General features: G+C 35.4%; 1 protein-coding gene across 2 annotated transcripts in view; it reads left to right on the top strand.

Moving 5' to 3' along the window:
• Positions 1–19,344, top strand: part of LAMA2 (laminin subunit alpha 2) — a 531,205-nt gene that overhangs the window by 356,358 nt on the left and 155,503 nt on the right. For both annotated transcript variants that reach the window (XM_081040014.1, XM_081040013.1), the window contains 7 exons: positions 684–920; positions 2,177–2,320; positions 3,022–3,201; positions 3,302–3,490; positions 3,571–3,704; positions 8,372–8,489; positions 15,817–15,951. In XM_081040014.1, the coding sequence (XP_080896140.1) occupies positions 684–920; positions 2,177–2,320; positions 3,022–3,201; positions 3,302–3,490; positions 3,571–3,704; positions 8,372–8,489; positions 15,817–15,951 (1,137 nt within the window). The remainder of the gene's footprint in view (positions 1–683; positions 921–2,176; positions 2,321–3,021; positions 3,202–3,301; positions 3,491–3,570; positions 3,705–8,371; positions 8,490–15,816; positions 15,952–19,344) is intronic.

The raw sequence follows: 19,344 nt of genomic DNA, 5'->3' as shown, positions 1-19,344 counted from the left end.
AACTCAAATTTTTAAAAATTCTAATAAAATTTTGAATTACTTAAATAAAGAGAAAATCTTATGTCTATCTAAGGAGAGGAAAAAAAAAGGTTACCAACAAAGCACCTCAAATCAGTCTTGCCTGAAAAACTAAATGTGAAAAAACAAAAACAAACTCTAGATATCACTTCTCTACATTCTCTCTGGCTTTCCAACACCTGGTTTGGTGGTTCTTATATGTTCTCACAGTATTTTGCCCTTCCTCTATTATATAATGCTTATTCCATTATGTTATATTTGTCTCCTTTCATTGCACTGTAAAGTATGTCTCTATACAACCTAAATGCCAAAAAATGAGATGATAAGGTAAAATGACTTTGTCTAAGATTTAATCTATGAAACAAAAAGCATTTGAAGAAAACCCATACCTGACTCCTCCTCGCCACAAAAAGACAGAGAATGTACATTTTTCTTACTCAGTAACGTTATGGTTTCTAGACATGCATATATTTTAGTAAATGCAGGCAGCAATTTAATTTTAGTTCACTGATATTTCCCAAGCGACTAAACTAGAACAATACAAAGGATATAATAGACACATGATTAGCATGTGTTTAATGGGAGCATAGAAACATTAGAATTAAAATGTTAAGCTATTTCCCAGGAAATGGTATTAGTGGTTGCTGTTTTTATCTCTTCCATAGGCTTGTAACTGCAGTACGGTGGGATCCTTGGATTTCCAATGCAACATAAACACAGGCCAATGCAACTGCCATCCAAAATTTTCTGGTACAAAATGTACAGAGTGCATTCGAGGTCACTGGAACTACCCTCACTGCAGTCCCTGTGACTGCTTCCTGCCTGGGACTGATGACACGACCTGTGATTCAGAGACTAAAAAATGCTCCTGTATTGATCGGACTGGGCAGTGCACTTGTAAGGTATGTGCTGCCAAAATACATTAAGGAAAAACTTCACTCACTTCTATTTTCATAACTCAGTATTAACTTCATTCAGAGTTCATTATTCCTACTTAATTAAGCTAAACAAACAGTAAAACAAAAACTCATTGCCAGACACAGTTTTTATTGACGTATGTTCATGAGCACACTGATAAGCACTGCTTTTGATGAACATATTTTTAACCAACACCTAACATATTTTGTTGTCTAGTTCATAGAGAGGATATATTTTCAATGGTAAATTTGTCTTTATATACCTGCTTTGCTCAAACAAGAATAATCTGGGAGGGTGATAAAGATGGTTCGCTTAAGCATCATCAGAGAAAATCACAGCTAAATAATAAATCTAAGAAAACCATTCCTCCTCAAATTAATCTGAAATCACTGTACACTGAAATATATATTTACTGCTATGGAAGCTCAGTAAAATTCCATCACATATAAACACTGACATTATAAACAGTGACTATGTGGAAATTTCAGCCCTCGTTAATATTGTTAAATGATGTAGGAAAAAAGCCAATTAAAAATGATAGGAGGGATTTTTTCCCCCTTAGATATTTCTGAAAAATCAGTCCCAGGGTAAATGCGGTTGAGACTGGGTCAGAGGTATCTTTTCAAGAAAAGTCTTTGCAGAGAGAGACAGAAGAACAGGAGGATGAAATTCAGGGAGTGATTGTTAAAATAATCTTGAGAATTTAAGAAAATGGGAACTTTTGCTGTTAAGGGCCCTGAACAAACACAATGTACAATTCTGCATTATTAAATATTATAACTATGACCACGCATTATATTTAATACATGTTACATAAGTATATATACATTATATAATAATGATTATGTAAGTCTGTGTTTTAACATGCTGACTTTTTTTTACAACTTTATGTCACATCACTCTTTAGAAATCAATATTTCTATTTTGCTTTTGGAATTCTCATGACTTTTTCATATTACAGCAGAATAGTAGGAAATGTGCTGCCTAAATTAAAAAAAAAAAAAACAATGTACAATATCCTTAGCATGGTGCTTATGTATAAATAGAGCATTTTTCAGAACATCAAACCCTAACAATGAAATTAACTACATCCGCCATTTGAGATGGGAGTCTCACATTCTGCGTTGTTTTCTTTTTTGTTTAATTGTTTTTTTAAGTGAGCTCCTGTATTTCATTCTCAAGTTTATTTCTCTCATAATGTCACCATGATGGACTCTGAGGAACTCTTATCTTTCTTCAGGTGAATGTGGAAGGTGTTCACTGTGACAGGTGCCGACCTGGCAAATTCGGACTGGATGCTGGGAACCCACTTGGCTGCAGCAGCTGCTACTGCTTCGGCGCTACTACTCAGTGCTCTGAAGCACAAGGACTGATCCGTACGTGGGTGAGTAAGGACCTGCTGAGCCATGTAATGATATAATATTAGGTCCTGCTGGTGTCTTTAGCCAGGCACTGAGGAGTAGGAGGAAATGGCAAAACATTTCAATAACCTTGTCCCCTGCGCACATTTAGAAATGGTAGAGGGGCCATGTGCCATTGGAGGGTTGGAGTAAATGCCTTTTTACATCTTCCTTTAAAATAGTTCATTTATTGTTGATGAAGAAATCAATGCCAAGGGTAAAAGTCAAACAGTGTAAGGGAAACATGTTTGAGGACGAGAAAAAGCTACATTCTGAAGAGTCAGGGCACCAGAGCATGAATGTCGATCTGTGCTAATGCTGTAATGAAAACCAGGATTTGGTGCCCATTTACTCCAACTAGCTTTAGAGAAACCTAGATTTTGGGGGCAGAAGCATGTTCGTTTTTACTTTAATTTTCCTTCAAGTCTTCCTACTTTTAGATTTTATTTTTTATTAGTATAAAAGACTCCAGTTTTCACAGAGGTTGTGGTTTTCACTACGCAAACAAGTAAGAAAGATGAATCCGTTTGCCCTACTTGCTCACTACGCACTAGTTCTGTTTCTTATGAAAACACTTCGTCAGAATGGGGATGATGGTGCTGCAGATAGACACGCCATAACTTAGCTTTAAAGAAGGGCCCAGAAGACTGAACTCAGTCTCCTGCTGTGTTCTGATCCCATGCAGGTAACTCTGACCTCTGAGCAGACCATTCTGCCCCTGGTGGATGAGGCACTGCAACACACGACTACCAAAGGCATCATGTTCCAAACCCCCGAGATTGTTGCACACATGGATCTGGTGAGACAAGATCTCCATCTGGAACCTTTTTATTGGAAACTTCCAGAACAATTTGAAGGAAAAAAAGTAAGGACAAGAACTTGAAAGATACTTGAGAGCAAAGTAAAATAAGGTTTTGGAATCACTCCATTTGTCTAACTCATCGCTCTTCCTATTATGTTGTCAGTTGATGGCCTATGGTGGTAAACTCAAGTACACCATCTATTTTGAGGCTCGAGAAGAGACAGGTTTCTCTACGTATAATCCTCAAGTCATCATTCGAGGCGGGACTCCGGCTCATGCTAGAATTATGATCAGGCATATGGCTGCTCCTCTCATTGGCCAGCTGACAAGGCATGAAATCGAAATGACGGAGGTAATCTTGTTAGTTGTTTGGTTCAAGGATGTCCATGTTTTGTATTCAGTTTTGTGAAAGTGGTTTATTTCTTGTTACAGAAAGAATGGAAATATTATGGTGATGATCCACGAGTCAGTAGAACTGTGACCCGTGAAGATTTCTTGAATATATTATATGATATCCATTATATTCTTATCAAGGCTACTTATGGAAATGTCATGAGGCAAAGCAGGTAAAGTACAATGGAAAATACCCAACTTAAGTTCTTATTCTAGAGTCTATAGGGAAGATCAGTAAGACATCAAACAAGAAAGATTTAGAAATATTTACTTTGGAAGCGTGATGATAGAAGACAAGTCAAAGATGGCTTCCAGGTTCCCTGGTAGAAGTTATTGCCACTCCCCCCAAAAAGATGAGAAGAAAGTTTAAGGGGAATAAATGTTGAATTGACCTTTGACATGGTCAGTTTTAGATGCCAGTCAGAAATTCAAGAGAAAAGTCCTGCAGGGTAGAGGTAATTAATTGTTATGCTATAAATAGATTGCAAGATTTCTGAGAAAATGACCTCCTTCAACCCTCAGGGGCACCAGGTAGGGCCAGGTTGGTCCCAGATCTTTCAACCATGAGCATGATCATCTGTTCACATCATGTACCATACAATATTGTCATTTTCTCTGTGTATCATGATGTAAAAAAAATCGGGAATCACACTGAATAGAAAGGAACACAGAAGACCAGCAAGAATGAATTATGGAAGCCAAAGGATGGGAATATTATAAGGGACTAGAGTGTTTTAATTTGACCCAGAGGCGGAATAAAATAAGACAGTCTGAGACTAACACTTGGGATCACACTGGTGACATTCTTAATACCAGTTTTAGTGGAGTTTTTGGACAGAAACAGTTTCAAAGTTTTGAGAAATAAATGGGAAACACTGAACCTAATATCAAAGTGTAGACTAATGGTTGCCATGAAAATAATTGCAAAAGGAGGAATGAGATAGTGTCAAAGTTCAAGGAATAATTGTTTAATCTGAGAGAGGAGTAAGCATGTTAACAGAACACGGGGAAAGAAATTAATAGCAAGGAATATGTTTTAAAAGTATGAAGGTAAGATGGGAAAATAATGGAGAAACTATGAGATTTCAACTTTATGAGCACACATAGTCATGTTCCCTGAATGGAAGGGACAAGTTATCCAAGGAGATAAGATGAGGAATCACCCAGCGATAGTTAGCTTTCATAGTATGCAGACAAAAATTTGAGTTCAGTTCATATACATTGTTCAATTTCTCTGGCAGATCAGTTTCTCTGTTATGCCATGTGAGAATATGTAATCAATAGATATTTGAAAATAGTCTTATAAAATAAATCTGTAGACCAGTCCAGGAAAACAAAACAAAACAAAAAAATTATGAAACCTCTCATTGGCCAACCAATGACTATAAAAATACCAGATTTCAAATGTTTACACAGTAGTAAATATACTAGGTTGGACAATTAAGTTCACGAACTCATCCTAGAAAAAGTGCTACATACCTCATTACTGAATATCACTAAGGTCACCTTTGAAGTACTCACTCCCTTTGGGAAACTATGCACCGACACCAGCACTTAGTCCACCCTTCAAAGCAATTTTGGAACTCTTTTTCTGGAATGGCCATCAGGCTGTCGTCGTATTACCCTTGATGTCCTGAATGTTATCAAAATGTCTTCCTTTCCATATTTCCTTGATCTTCGAGTAAAAAAAGAAGTCATGGGGGGCCACATGAGGTGAGTAGGGAGGGTGTTCCAGTAGGTATTTGTTTACTGGCTAAAAACTCCTTCACAGACAGTGCGGTGTGAGCTGGTGCATTGTCGTGATGCAAGAGCCATGAACTGTTGGTGAAAAGTTCAGGTCGTCTAACTTTTTCATGCAGCCTTTTCAGCACTTCCAAATAGTAAACTTGGTTACCTGTTTGTCCAGTTGGTACAAACTCATAATGAATAATCTCTCTTGTATCAAACCGAGAGTTGTTAGATGGGTGTGGGGGGGGGGGTTGGGGATAAGGGGAAAGGTGAAGGGATTTGGAAGCAGCTGGTAACCACAAGATGGCCTCAGGGTTTTTTTGAAAATTAATTTGGGGAACGTATTCAATAATGTTGTAAAGATTTTCTTGGGTATCCGATGGACATGCGTCCTATTTGGGAGACCACCTCAGGGATACTGTGGATACCTGATCATGGCATTGTACACCAGAAGCTAAACATTAATGAATGCCAACTACAATTTTATATATATAATGTGATGGTTCAGTGTGAGGTCGGAGGGATAGTGGATGGGGGGAGGGGGGTTCACAGTGTGAGGGATATAAATGATGAACGTCTAAGTATTACCTTGTACACCTGAAACTAATAAATAAATAAATAAATAAATAAATAAAAAGAAATGAAACAGAGAGGAAGAGGCTGGTAAGGGAAATAAAACATATTACATGTACGAAAACGCTAATAGGTCATTGTTGAAGGATGTAACGTCATAATACTGAATAGTAAAATTAAGTACGGATATTTTTCCAACTGTGCTTAATTTCTCATTAAAAAAGATTATGATTAACTATAAAAAAAAAAAAGATTAGCAACATCATTGCAATAAGTTCTCGAACTTAATTGTCAGAAAATCCTTCCCTTTCATGCAGAAAATCTTTATTGCCTTTCTGATTATACTAAAAGTAATGGCAATTGGTAAAAGAATAAATCAAGGACCAAAATACACTTTCAAATCTGTAATCCTTTTGTTTCCTTTTCATACTTCTCATTTCTAACAAGAGATGATTTTTATGTGAAATAATAAAAAACATGTACCAAAAATGTACTGTCAGCCATCCTGTTAATTATTTTACAATATCAAATAAGTGGAAATCAAGTGGCAGAAGTCAATGCAGCGTTGTATGTTATAGAAGACTGCAGGTGGATGTGCAAATATATTATTTTGCAAATTGTTCTGTGCGGTAGTAAAATAACTTGGTAGTACAGGGAACATTTTATTACTGTAACTGATAGAAACAATGTTGTCATGCATTTTTCATTATACTTTCTTTGCCTCTCTCACACAGACTCCATCTTCCTACACTGTGAGGTTGTCTTTTTTCCCATAAATCTCTTTCTTTTATCATCTTATTTCACATACCTCACTAAATAATCCCTTTCATCTTAAGAGATAATTTTTTGAAACTTTAGAACAAATGAAACTTCACTTTTTTCTTGGCTTCATAAAAACTAGAGTCATCATCTAGCAAAAATAAGAACAAATAAAGCGGTGGATCATCACTTGATTTTGTAACACGGTGGAATTGTGAGTGGGGTCAAAAATATGTTTGAATCTTTCCCCCAAAGTAGTTAAGATACAACTTTGCAGCTTTGCTGAGTTACAAATTTAAATGTAACTACTTAAATTTGCAGAGTGTTTCAGATTGTATTTGAGATTCAGACTTTGTATATGTCGTCTGTCGTCGATGCTGAAATTTTCTTTTTGCATTGCTTTTGTCTTCTCTTATATTTATTTGAAGGACATAGCAACTTCTTATTTTAGTATTCATTTGACATGAAGCTTAAGTTTGACCAAATCCCTGATTCAGGAAGAACAGTTGTTCTCTAATCCTCTGAGGGGGAAAAGAAAAAAGGTGCATTGCAGAAATATCTGTGGTTGACACTGTTCAAGTTGCACTTGGTTTTCAAATACTCACTAGTCTGCATGCACGCTCATGTGCAAGAGAAAGGAAATGTAACTAGTAACATTTAACATGGTTATAAAACACCATGAGATTCTAGTGGAGATGACTTGTCAACAAACACCCAGTTACTATTATATTTTACTCTCCCACAGTGAATCAAGGGAGAATGTAAAGGTAGAGTCTTTTTTATAGGAGGGGAATGAAATCTGAATTTTTAACTGAACGTGTGTTTCATAAAGGCTGTCTGATCTTCAGACTGCAGATTACAATACTAGTGAAGTCAGAGTGTGCATTCATAATTTAATGTCAATAAAACCTACCTTTGCCTATTATGAAGTTTATGATTCAAGCTCCTTAAGCTATTGGAAATACCTTTTTATTGAAGCAAAACTATTCACTGTCTCATTTAAAAGTTTATTTGCAGAACATTTCATGTTATCAGTTAGTCATGAAATAGTCTGAGTTTATGGAGTGCATATATTTTTTTAATGTGTCATTTCAGATTGATGAAAAAGGTATCAATGTTTTCATGGTGAATCTTTTTTTTTCAATTATAAGGACCTTTCCACCAATAGGAAGAGTGAGTTAAGTTACTTGAAGGATTTGTTTAATAAAGTTAACAAAATAGTAATTTGAAAGCATTTTATCAACAGAAAAATATTATTAGATTATGCTCAGTCATTGCTTTCTAGATAGTTTTCTAAAGTTCTAGAAAGGACATTCGGAGACTCAAGAGGAAGGAATCAGGGACAGTTGTAAATTAAAAGCAATTTTACTAGCGACTATGGGAGATTTCTAATGGGAAATAACCACAGGTTGTCTCCTTGAAAGAATGTAAATGTCTAATTAATTGGCCAGGTCTACCTGAAGACTCTCACGTTTTAAAAAGTGAAGGAAAAAAATCTTTACAATAACTTTTCAAGAGGACACCAGACATCTAATTTACTAAACTCCTTATGATTTATGTGGATATTTTCCTGATGTTTTATGTCAACCTTTGGGTAAGCACAGATACAAGAATAAGATGTGGCACGTGAGCCCCTGGAGTTTAGAGAGATTCAAAACAATAAAAGAAGCTTGAGGTTACTGACAGAAACCTGAGAAGACTCTTCTTGTAGGATCGACTGTTTGCTAGGTGACATTAACTGACTGGTATGGTAATCTAAGTATATGCTTGCCGTTTTCAGGATTTCTGAAATTTCAATGGAGGTAGCTGAACAAGGACAGGTAACAGCAGTGACTCCTGAAGCTCACTTGATCGAAAGATGCGATTGTCCCTCGGGCTATTCTGGTTTGTCCTGTGAGGTAAGCTTGTTCCTGCTTAAGCTCAACTCACTTAACTAACCAAATAGAAATACTCCCAGAGCTACCTTTGCTACAATCAGTTTTACTTTCATGCATATCTTTAACCATTTCATTTGATTTTTCACTCACGGTGTAAGACACAGCAAGAAGAGAATGCTGCTATTGTTACTTAGGAATAGGAGTCACAGCTGAAGGGAGGTATTTGATAAAAATTAAAAGATTTGTAAAAATGTGGAGCAGTCACAATAAGAATGTTTTCATACGGCCCATTAATTATATCTGATTTATTTTCCTGACACTTCTTATGAATAGTTAGAAAATTTAACCTGCATTATGTTAATATTGTTATTAATAGAATAAGCAATTATATAATCATGTATTGATTTACTTGTAAATAATTTATACATCTTTTGTAAATGGGATTTGGGAAGTTTCACTAGTTGTTAACTGCAGTGATCAAAAAATAGGATTGTATTGGGTTTTAAAATATTGTTTTTATGTAGAACATGACAAAATTTGGACACTAAATAGAAGACTGTTCCCTTCAACACAGGTTTCAAGAAGGCCATAGATTGTTCCCAAAATACCAGTTATTCAGTCATTATATTTTTGAAACTGCTTAATTTACTTTCTGGGATGTTCCTTTGACTGTCTTCAGAATCAGCACATTTTCTAAATCTTTATTTTCTGGAAGTCAATTTAATTTTGGCAAATATTACATATTAGTAGGAAGAGTATGAAATAGGGAAAGGTGGAATGGATGATACACTGGCCTGGGTTTTAATGTCGACTTTGTCATTTTCTAGTGCTGAGATCTTGCTCAGTTTACTAAACCTCTTTAAGCTTCAGCTGGTAAATCCCCAGGCCCTTGAGTAACTTGCACCACATTTGCTCCTCTCCTGCAGACCCCATACATACTCCCCCACAGTACAACAACTGAAGGCTGACATGGGAGGGACCTCCGGGAACCAATCCAGTCCTATGAACAGAAAGAATTATTTCTCATTATTCAGATAGGTTGGTTTCCACAGCATACCAGTAAAATATTTTACTATCTCCTCCACCTACAGTCTGAGAATCCCATGAAGCCTAAATGAGCTATGAATGTAAAGGGCATATCACAGTGCCTGGAGGTAGTCAATGTTGGTTGGTGTAGTTAATATTAGTATTTATGGAATAAGTAGTTGCAGATCCCCATATTGATTTATTTATAAGTAATTTTATACATCTTTTATAAATAAGATTTCAGAAATTTTATTAAGTTTGGTGAATGAGGCATGTGATGGCACCAGGTCAAAACTAAAGTCAAAACTTCAAAATAAGGAATATAAATCTCTTCAGTGGTATTATGGTATAATAAAAAGAAAACAATTGGTTTTGGTGATTCCTACCTTGGACGGGGAATTTGCTGTCTGTTTTTGGACCACAGATTGTTTACCTGTATGATCATCATAAGGATTAATTTAAATGAAAACATATGTGTGAAAGCTCCAATGTAAACTGAAGTGCCATTCAACTTTGTAACCATCATAGGATGTCCACATTGCTCAGAGAACAGTTTCATAAGAATGACTTTAAAATTCTTGTGAAACATCCTTTGGAATACTGTTACATCTTTGCTTGTGACTGCCCTCAAGGGCAATACTAATTTGAATATTTCTATTTGATCCAATAACTAATCAAACAATCCATCTTATTATTGAATCAGAGCTCCCACATACACATGTATTCATTTGTATATACACCAGTTAAGTAGATTGCACTTCTATGCATAACCCACAAAATATACATGTGTAAACACAGTGTATATGTTAAAAATGAAACAGTCGCACACATAAAATTTGCTATAAGCCTGAATGATTTAAAGGCAGAAGACAGAAAGAAGTTTCTAAAGAAGAGGTGATTTTTTTTTTTTTTTAATCCCAAGGACTCTTTGGCTGTACTGCTGACTCACTGTGTGGCCTTGGTCAATCCCTTAATTGCTATAGGCCTTAGTTATTACATAGTTATCCAATCTAAAAAAATTACAGTTTGGCTTTTGAAGTTCTAAAATTGTCTGATTCTGCAGTATTATTTTGCTGTGGAAGATATTCAGTAAGATTGACCTTTAAATATCTTGAAGAGAAAATTACTACTGCTTTATATTATTCTTGCATTCATTTAAAATAATACTACTGTTCATTTATGACTGTTAGTGGAGTAGCAAATTATTTTAATGTAGTCTTCTTTCCATTCCAGATTTTAAATGTTAAAAACTCTCCTTATTGTGATTGGTAGGCCCTTAAAAAAGTACGTTCTAAAATGTGCTTTCCCATTAATCTTAATAAATTTCTATCATTATATGAAAATACAAATTAGCACAAATAAAGCAAATGACAAATGAAGAAAATCAAGACAAACTAGGAATACATACAAACTATTATCTGCATTGGTGGCTTCACCTATTTCTCATGAATTTCACTTAAGCTCCTATTTATAAATAATAATTACAGTAATATCTTAGTGGAGAGATTATGAGAATAAAGGCCTGTCTCTCATAATAAGGTACCCAAGGTGTTCTCCACAACCCATTGCTTTTAATCTATTATATATCTTATTTATAATTCATCTTGATTCTAAAATATAATTACCCAAGCGTAAAATCTAATCATCAAAGCAAGAGCTATGTACAGTTTTGAAACAATACATCCCATTCCAGTAACATATGCTTTGGGTCATGAATACACAAAGCAACCCCTTTACAATATTTTCACCAAATCTATGGCATTCTAAAGACATCTGCAATTACAAGCTATTCATTTCATGTTTTTACCCCAAATATGGTGCAAGTAAAGAAAATTAAGTGTTAGTTACCACTGATATAGCCAGCTGTGAAGACAGTTAGCCTTTGTCTGTTACTTGTAGTTATGACATTGTGGTCCTGTTCATTAAAAATGCATATTTCACTCATATGTGGGATATAAAACCAAAAGCAACAAACAAGACACACAAACAAAAACTCATAGACACATGCAACAATATAGTGGTTACGAGAGGGAAAAAGAGTGGGTGGAAAGTAGAAAAGGGTAAAGGGGGTGAAATATATGGGGGAAAAAGAGTGGGTGGAAAGTAGAAAAGGGTAAAGGGGGTGAAATATATGGTGACAGAAGGAGATTTGACTTTAGGTGGTGAACACACAATGCCATATACAGATGATCTATTACAGAATTACACACGTGAAACCTATATGATTGTATTAACCAATGTCACCTCAATACATTTAATAAAAAAAAAACTGTTAGTTCTAGAAGTGCCTACTTGTTACAATTTATGATTTAAAGTATAGACCATATTACCTTTAGAAGTCAAGTAAAGGACACAATTTCCTCACCACATTTATTGATGTGGGAGCCCTTGAGCTTAACATACTTTACCTCATCTGCTCCTCACCATTTTCTCAGTTAACAGTGCTGCCTAAACTGACCCAAATTCAGGTTAGGTTGTATGCAGAAATGGAAAATATTTAGCATTGAATACATGGTTTTCTGCCATAAGAAGATGATATCTAAGACACATTTTGATCATTTCAGCCTCTTTCTTCTCTCCCCCAGGTTTTGATAGGACTTGTGGCTCACAGTGGACTAGTTGGTGTCTACTGAGTCAGCACTCAAAAGCTGACTCTTTTGCCTAGTAAAATATATATATTTTTTAAAATCCCCAAGCAATGTATACCTATGATCAGCTCCTAAAACTCAAAAGACAAAACAGTGAAAATAGGCTTTCCTTCTTACTCATGCACACCTCTCAGGATACACTTTATCACTTCTATTGCACATGTAGGACCCAAAGACTCTGTTTTCAGGTACATAAAAATATTGAGGAACTTGGGGTAAGTGGCATACATTATAATTTTGTTTCCCAGTGTGACATTGGACAACCATCCTTGCCTTTATTTTTAGTCTATCCTCCATAACTATATTTTAATAGAGACACCCATGTTGATTTATTACATGCCAATCACTAAACATACATTATCTCACTTAATCTTCATAAAAACCCTATAATAAACAAAACTTACCATTTATTGAGTGCTTACTGTATCCTGCACAATTCCAAACTCATTTCCTAATACACTTACACCAGGATCATTTGAGTGTATACTACGATCCCCATATTACGGAAGAAGAAATGAAGACCAGGCAGGTTAAGAAACCTGGCCATGATCACACAGCTAGAAAACAGCAAAATTGCAGTTTGAACCTGGATGTGTCTGTTTCAAAATGCTTAGGTATACTTACATCCAACCATTATGCTACACAATATTCTTATGTTCCAGGTGAGGAAACTGTGGCCCACAGTATTCCAAACCTGCACAAAATCATGTGTAATAAGTGATGGAACAGGAATTAAACTCGGGATCACCTGATGCAAAACCCATGTAAAGATACAAGATAGTGTTTTTTATTGGCAACAGCACAAATATCTATTTTTAAATACGCTAAAAGTATCTATTTTTAGATACGCTAAAATCTGAGGTAAGAAGGGAAAATGTTCTATAATTCTGCACCTGGAGTATATTGGCCTGTTACTCTCTTGGTCTTCCATTCCCTCTGCCCACGCTCAAACATTTTTGTGTGAATTTAATTCTAACATTTTGATGAGATACCATATTAGAAAAATAAATATGGAAGGAGAACAGAAGAAAATTGAGCTATGAATCATTTCAGTACAAGGAAACTTTGGGAGAGTTTGAGTTAGAAAAAAAATGTATAACATTAGGACAGTGTTTATTTATTTGCTTTTCTTTAATTCTTCGTTTTGTTCCACAATGGATTTTAGACAAGACATTTTTTAAAAGTAGCTATTATCTTTCCTCTTTTGTTCCCAACTTAAGTATAATCATTTTCACAAATTGTGCCCCAGTTCACTAAGAAGAAAAACATCTGCTATAGAAAAACACCCTCAAAAAAGTTTTTGGAAAAAGGGTAGTATAAATACAAAGAGGCTCCAGAAAATAAGGGGATTAAAGAGGAATAAATATGTCCTATTCCTTTAAAGAGTATGTTTTACATTTCTAACTCTGGCATTGTGGAAATCTCTTTTACTTTGCTCTTAGAAATTTAATCTATAAGTATACAAAATTAAACAATTGTATTAGAACTGAAAGAAACTTCACAAATTATCTGGAGCCATACACCTGCTCATTTGTGAGGTGAGGAAACGGTGTCTCAATGACGCGAAGAGACTTGCCTGTATCCCTCAGACAAAACTAACTTGTAAAGTCAAGGCTTCTATACTCATTCGTGTCATAGTACCAGAGTCTGTATGCCCTTTAAAGACAAAGAATCAGGAGCATGCAGGCAATTCTCAGTCCTATTTGCTTATAAACCCTCCTAAGAGTTTTTAAATAAACCCTGGCCCTACTCTCCACCAATTAAATCCACATCTCTGGGGGTGGATCCAGGCACCAGTATTTCAAGTTCCTCAGATGATTCTGAGGAACAGTATGCAGCCAGTGTTGGGAACCAGTGAGGTAAGTCTAGAAGATTCTACACAGAATTCCACTTGGAGTTGAAGCTTGTACTCCCACTAGGGGTGTTCTTTTCTACTTTGTCCTGCCATCTTTCCAGGGAAGAGCCACAGTAATAGAAGTTGTGTTACAGTAAACTTCACCTGTAGCAGTCACCTTCAAATTTAAGTCTATCACGTTGAATTTCACATGATTCTTCAATGAAGATACTGTTTCTTAACTTTCTTCTTCTTCTAATACTTGTTTTAAACTTTTGCTTGGTATAAAGTAGAGCTAGGAATTCTCAATTTGTGTGATTATTCGCACGTGTGCACACACACACACACCAAATAAATATACCAATAAAATAACTATAATTATGTAGTTATCCAAGGATGAAATCCATGTAAAGAAAATCCAAGTTTATTCTATTGTTGGCATGCAACTTTGTAATATTTTTAAATACACCTTGGATTGTTTCTTCAGTGATGCTTAAGTGAATTCCTCAGCCATAATTTCCAGACCTTGCTTGGTAACAATAGAAAAATCAACGTTGATTTTAAAAAGCATGAATAAAATTATGAAACTATATCATTAGGCCCACCATAAGACATCTGAGACTCAAAATATTTTGAATACTATTTATAGTTTTATCAGTTTACTCAAAGCTAGGACATTATTAAATCTCATTAGGATTTCATATAGGCTATGATAAAAACAGAGACTCAAGTACTTATTTGAGGTACTTTTGCATTATCCAAATCAAAATAAACAAGGACAGTGCTGACTATTGATCTCTTTCACTTTGTAAGGAACTTCTTTGAATATTCCACTCTGGAGGGCCTACTCCAGAACCAAAAGGATACAGAGGCATTAAGAAGTTCTTAATATAAAATTTTTCCCTATTTATTCAGCAATCACTTTTCTTTCAACAATGGGAACAAGATAGCCTGTGGAAAAAATCCTACAAAGCCACCATGATAAAACAGTCCCTTTATAATCTTCAGTGGTAATTGAAAAACTAACTCCTATCTCTTACTCATAAATCAAACAGTGTCTGATAAATGCAGCAGCTCTGCATACGAGGAGGACTGAGCCCAGAACACAAAACTGTTCTCATTTTATCTCCAAAGAGAATGAGAGCTGTGGGCTTCCTTCCAGAAAGTCAGAAATGGTTTTTGGTACATTTACATAATAAACCCAAATGAAGATGGAAGCCTTGATTTTGTATATGTCAGCTTCGCTAGCAATTTTGTTTGCTCTCGGATGTTTATTGCAAAAAAAAATAGATCAGGGAAGGATAAATTTTATTAGTGGCCTAATATCCCCAAGACATGTAGAGCTTTTATTATTCTGAATTTCTTACTTTTATAGTCTGTAAATTATCTCTATATAAATAATGCAATTGTGACACTTTTTTATTTATTTAATTTTTGCTGAGTCCCATTGGACACTTGCTAGTTATCCATCAAGCACAGTAGAAGAAGATTTTAGGTTGTAAAGTACATCGGAATTCTCTCTTTAGTCCATATGACAAATTTATTTAAAATCAAACCTCTGTCTCAAGATAACAAGGACTATTGGAAGCTTTTTCAGACTGAGAGTTATATGCAAGTGGCAGCTTTCCTTTGCTAAAATCTGATGTCACGGATACTGCCTATACAATCTGGGGAGCAGGCAGAAATACACATTCGGGATCAAAATTGACATTTGTGTTTGTAAGTGACGTTGCCTTTCACGTAGGTGGAGGAAAAGAAGACCTTAACCACTGAAGAACCCAAGTATTGCTAAAGCAAGATTTCTAGGTTAGCTATTCTAACTCGCTTCTTTTTCTTTCAGACATGCACGCCAGGATTTTATCGACTGCGTTCTGAGCTGGTTGGCCGCACCCCTGGGCCAACCCTGGGCACCTGTGTCCCATGCCAGTGTAATGGACACAGCAGCCTCTGTGACCCTGAAACCTCCATATGCCAGGTATTTATTTACCTGAGCGTGTCTTGAACAAGGTCCATGTGTGCATTTTTCATTACACGTGTGCATTTATCACATGCAGAGGCCAGTTAAACTTCAGGGAATGCATGTGTGTTTGTGTGTGTGTGTGTGTGTGTGTGTGTGTGTGTGTGTGAAATAAAACATACAGGAAAAAGACATTTATCACATCATATATTTTTTAAAGTAATTAAGCATCTTAGGACAACACCTGAGGACACAACTATTTATGTAAAAATCCCATGAAGGTGTTTTTCTGATTATAAACAAAAATAAGCATTTTTAAGAAATCTGGAGATTACAGAGATGTATTAAGAAAAAACTGAAAGTCCAAAATTCAACTTAAGATAAACATTTAATATTTTAAATATTTCCTTACCATGTGTTTATAAATATGATTTATATAATACCAGAGGTGAGGTTTCATGTTCTGCACAGTTTTAAATGTACATATTATGAGAATATTATGTTGCTGGATATTTTGTAAAACCTTTACAAGCTTTGATGAGATATCCTATAATTTAACCATTTCCTTTAGAATTTCAGCCACTCTTATTAGTTTGTTTATTATGTATTTTGATATGTTCCTGCTAACAACCTACTCTACCACCGCTATCCTGACTTGGAACATTTGCAGAATAAATCCAAATGAAAATGGAACTCTTGGTTTTTGTATGTGTCAGCTTTCCTAGCAATTTTCTGTTTGCTCTCAGATTTTTATTGCAAAATGAAAAAAAAAATAGATCAGGGAAAGATAAATTTTATTAGTGGCCTAATATTCTCAAGACATGGAGAGCTTTTATTATTTTGAATTTCTTACTTTTATAGTCTGTAAATTATTCCGATATAAATAATGCAATCATGACACTTCAGGTTTCCTGTGTCATCACTTAAGAGTCTCCCAAACTCGAATTCCTATGCACCTCTGCATATCTCTTTTGCCGAACCCACCTCCCACCTCTCCTCATCTTCTGAAACCCTTCCATCAAGCCTGGTGGGACTCATGCTCACACATCAGCAAACTCCCTCACATAATCTCCCTCTTCCCTTAATGTTCTCTTCATTTTATTCCCTTCATTTAGCAGGATACCCTGCTCCCCATGTAGTGCACTCAAGTGGTAGCCATGTTTTCTCTCACACCCTTCATCCTCAGAGCCTGAAGGCAGGGCAGGTGTCCTTGCTGCTCATTGCCAGTTTCATATCATCCATCCTCCTTTTCTTCTCCATAAGAAGCCCAGCTTTGAATCACATGCCTCCGTCTATATGCCTACTGCACCTGCTTGCTGAAGTCATCTACCGACCCTCAGGTCACCTACCTCATTCTTTGAAGATTTTTCCCTCTGTATCATTGCTGTTCTTTCCAGCACTACTCCTGTCATAATTCTTGGTGATTTTAAGGTCCATAAAATTAACTCTTTTATACTCTTAACTCTTAGTTTCTTGTCCCCACTTCATGATCCTGTCCAAAACTTGTCATTCATTACCTGTAACTGCAATGCCTCTATAGTCTCAAGGTCAATTATCCTCTTCTTTGACTACCATCCCTGTTTTCTACAGTTTATTTCTTCTCAATATTTCAACAATTTTTAGTCTCATCATTGATGCTCAGACCTTTTTATTGTGTTTTTTTTCTCTCTCTCATGACCTCACTTTCCTAACCAACTTAATAGTCTCACCCTTCATTATATCACTGGTTTGCAACATGTATTTCCCTTATCACTCCATTACTTACTTTTACTCAGTTAATTCCAACACTGGTTAAACCCTACTCCTCCACACCTGTGTTTCCTAAGCTGAATGTGGCTGTTGAAAAACAGACAACTATGCTGTCTAGCCTCATCATAAATTCATTATCACTGACTTCAAATCCTTTTTGCTAGTCTGCAATCATGCTACTTTTCTCTAATCCATTTCCTCTCCCACATTCCTAAATTATTATTTTATACCTTCCCCTCCTTCTTCAAGCCCAAAACCCTCCCCCAACCCCTTTCCATTCTTAATCTCAGTCAATGACCTTGCTTTCTATGGCATTAAGGAAAGCAATCAGAAAAGACCTAACAAGAGATCCCGGTGCCACATGCACCCACCTTTCTGCATCTTTGTATGCCCTGTTACTGTTTCTTCCATTACTTTGGATGAACTGTTCTTACTTTTGGAAAAATCAAATCTGCCACTTAGACTCTTAGATCTCAGCACTCTCTCCCACTCAAGCACATCACTCTGCCCATACCTATTCTCTCCTCCCTTCTTCATCATCACTTTTTGGTTCTTTTTCTATCTTAAAATGATAAACAAACAAAAAAGACAAAAAACAAAAGATCTCTCTTGACTCCCACTTTATCTCTTGACTTCTACCACTCCTTTTTCCATACAGTAAAGAGTTGTTTATATGTCTAAGATTTTTCTCCTACCATTCTCTCTTGAACTACTAAAATCAGGCTTTTACCTCTACAACTGTCCTGAAACCAATGATGAGTGTTCAGCTATTGGTCTTCATCGTACTTGATCTATCAGCAGCATCTCTACTCTGAATCGGCCATTCTTCTTCAAACTTTTTGTTCAGTTTGCTTCCCTAAACACAATATTTTTGGGATTTTGTAATTAGATGGCTGGTCCTTCTCATTCTTCTTTGCTGTTCCTTACCCCAAATCTACAGACTAGTATTCCCAGGATCAATCCTTGGAGCAATGTACTCCTCATGGTAATCTCATCTAAGCATATGACTTTCAATACTTAAACTGACATTCTATAGTATTTACCATTATGTCTATAATTAAATTTTAGATCCGACGTTTTAATGTTTCTAGAATTTATTGTGTTGTGGGGAGATAATCTTTCTTCAAATATATATCACTTTAAAGAAACATTTATTACTATTCCTTTTTTCCTTGAACATCTTGATATCTGAATATATACAAATTTGTTTTATCCATGTTAATATGTGTTTAAAGGATCATCTATTCTATTCTGCTTACCTTTTGCTTCTTATTACAGTGTTCTGATTACCTTCACTTTATACTGTTATACTGTTTGGAAAAGCAAGGCCCTTTATTACTATTCTTTTTCTAATTTTCTTAAGGGGATATATTTATATATTCTTCCAGATGGCATTTTGATTCATTTTTTCTATCTTTTCACCAAAAAAAAAACAAAAAGAAAAAAAATTACTTGAATTTTTATTGGAATTACATTAAACCTATGTGTAAAGAATTGCTCTCTTTACATTATTCCCTTATTGTCCCTCAAACCAGGAGTATGATACTCCTCTACTTAAACATTTTATGTTTTACAGTAAGCAATTTTAATATTATTTATATAGGTTATGTATTTCTTATATTAAACTTGTTTCTTTGTATCTTACATTTTATTTCAATGGTG

Source organism: Rhinolophus hipposideros (assembly GCF_964194185.1).
Source record: "Rhinolophus hipposideros genome assembly, chromosome: 3".
NCBI classification, from domain to species: Eukaryota; Metazoa; Chordata; class Mammalia; order Chiroptera; family Rhinolophidae; genus Rhinolophus; species Rhinolophus hipposideros.
The sequence above is the reverse complement of the archived record's forward strand: the minus strand, read 5'-3'. Positions and strand labels throughout refer to the sequence as shown.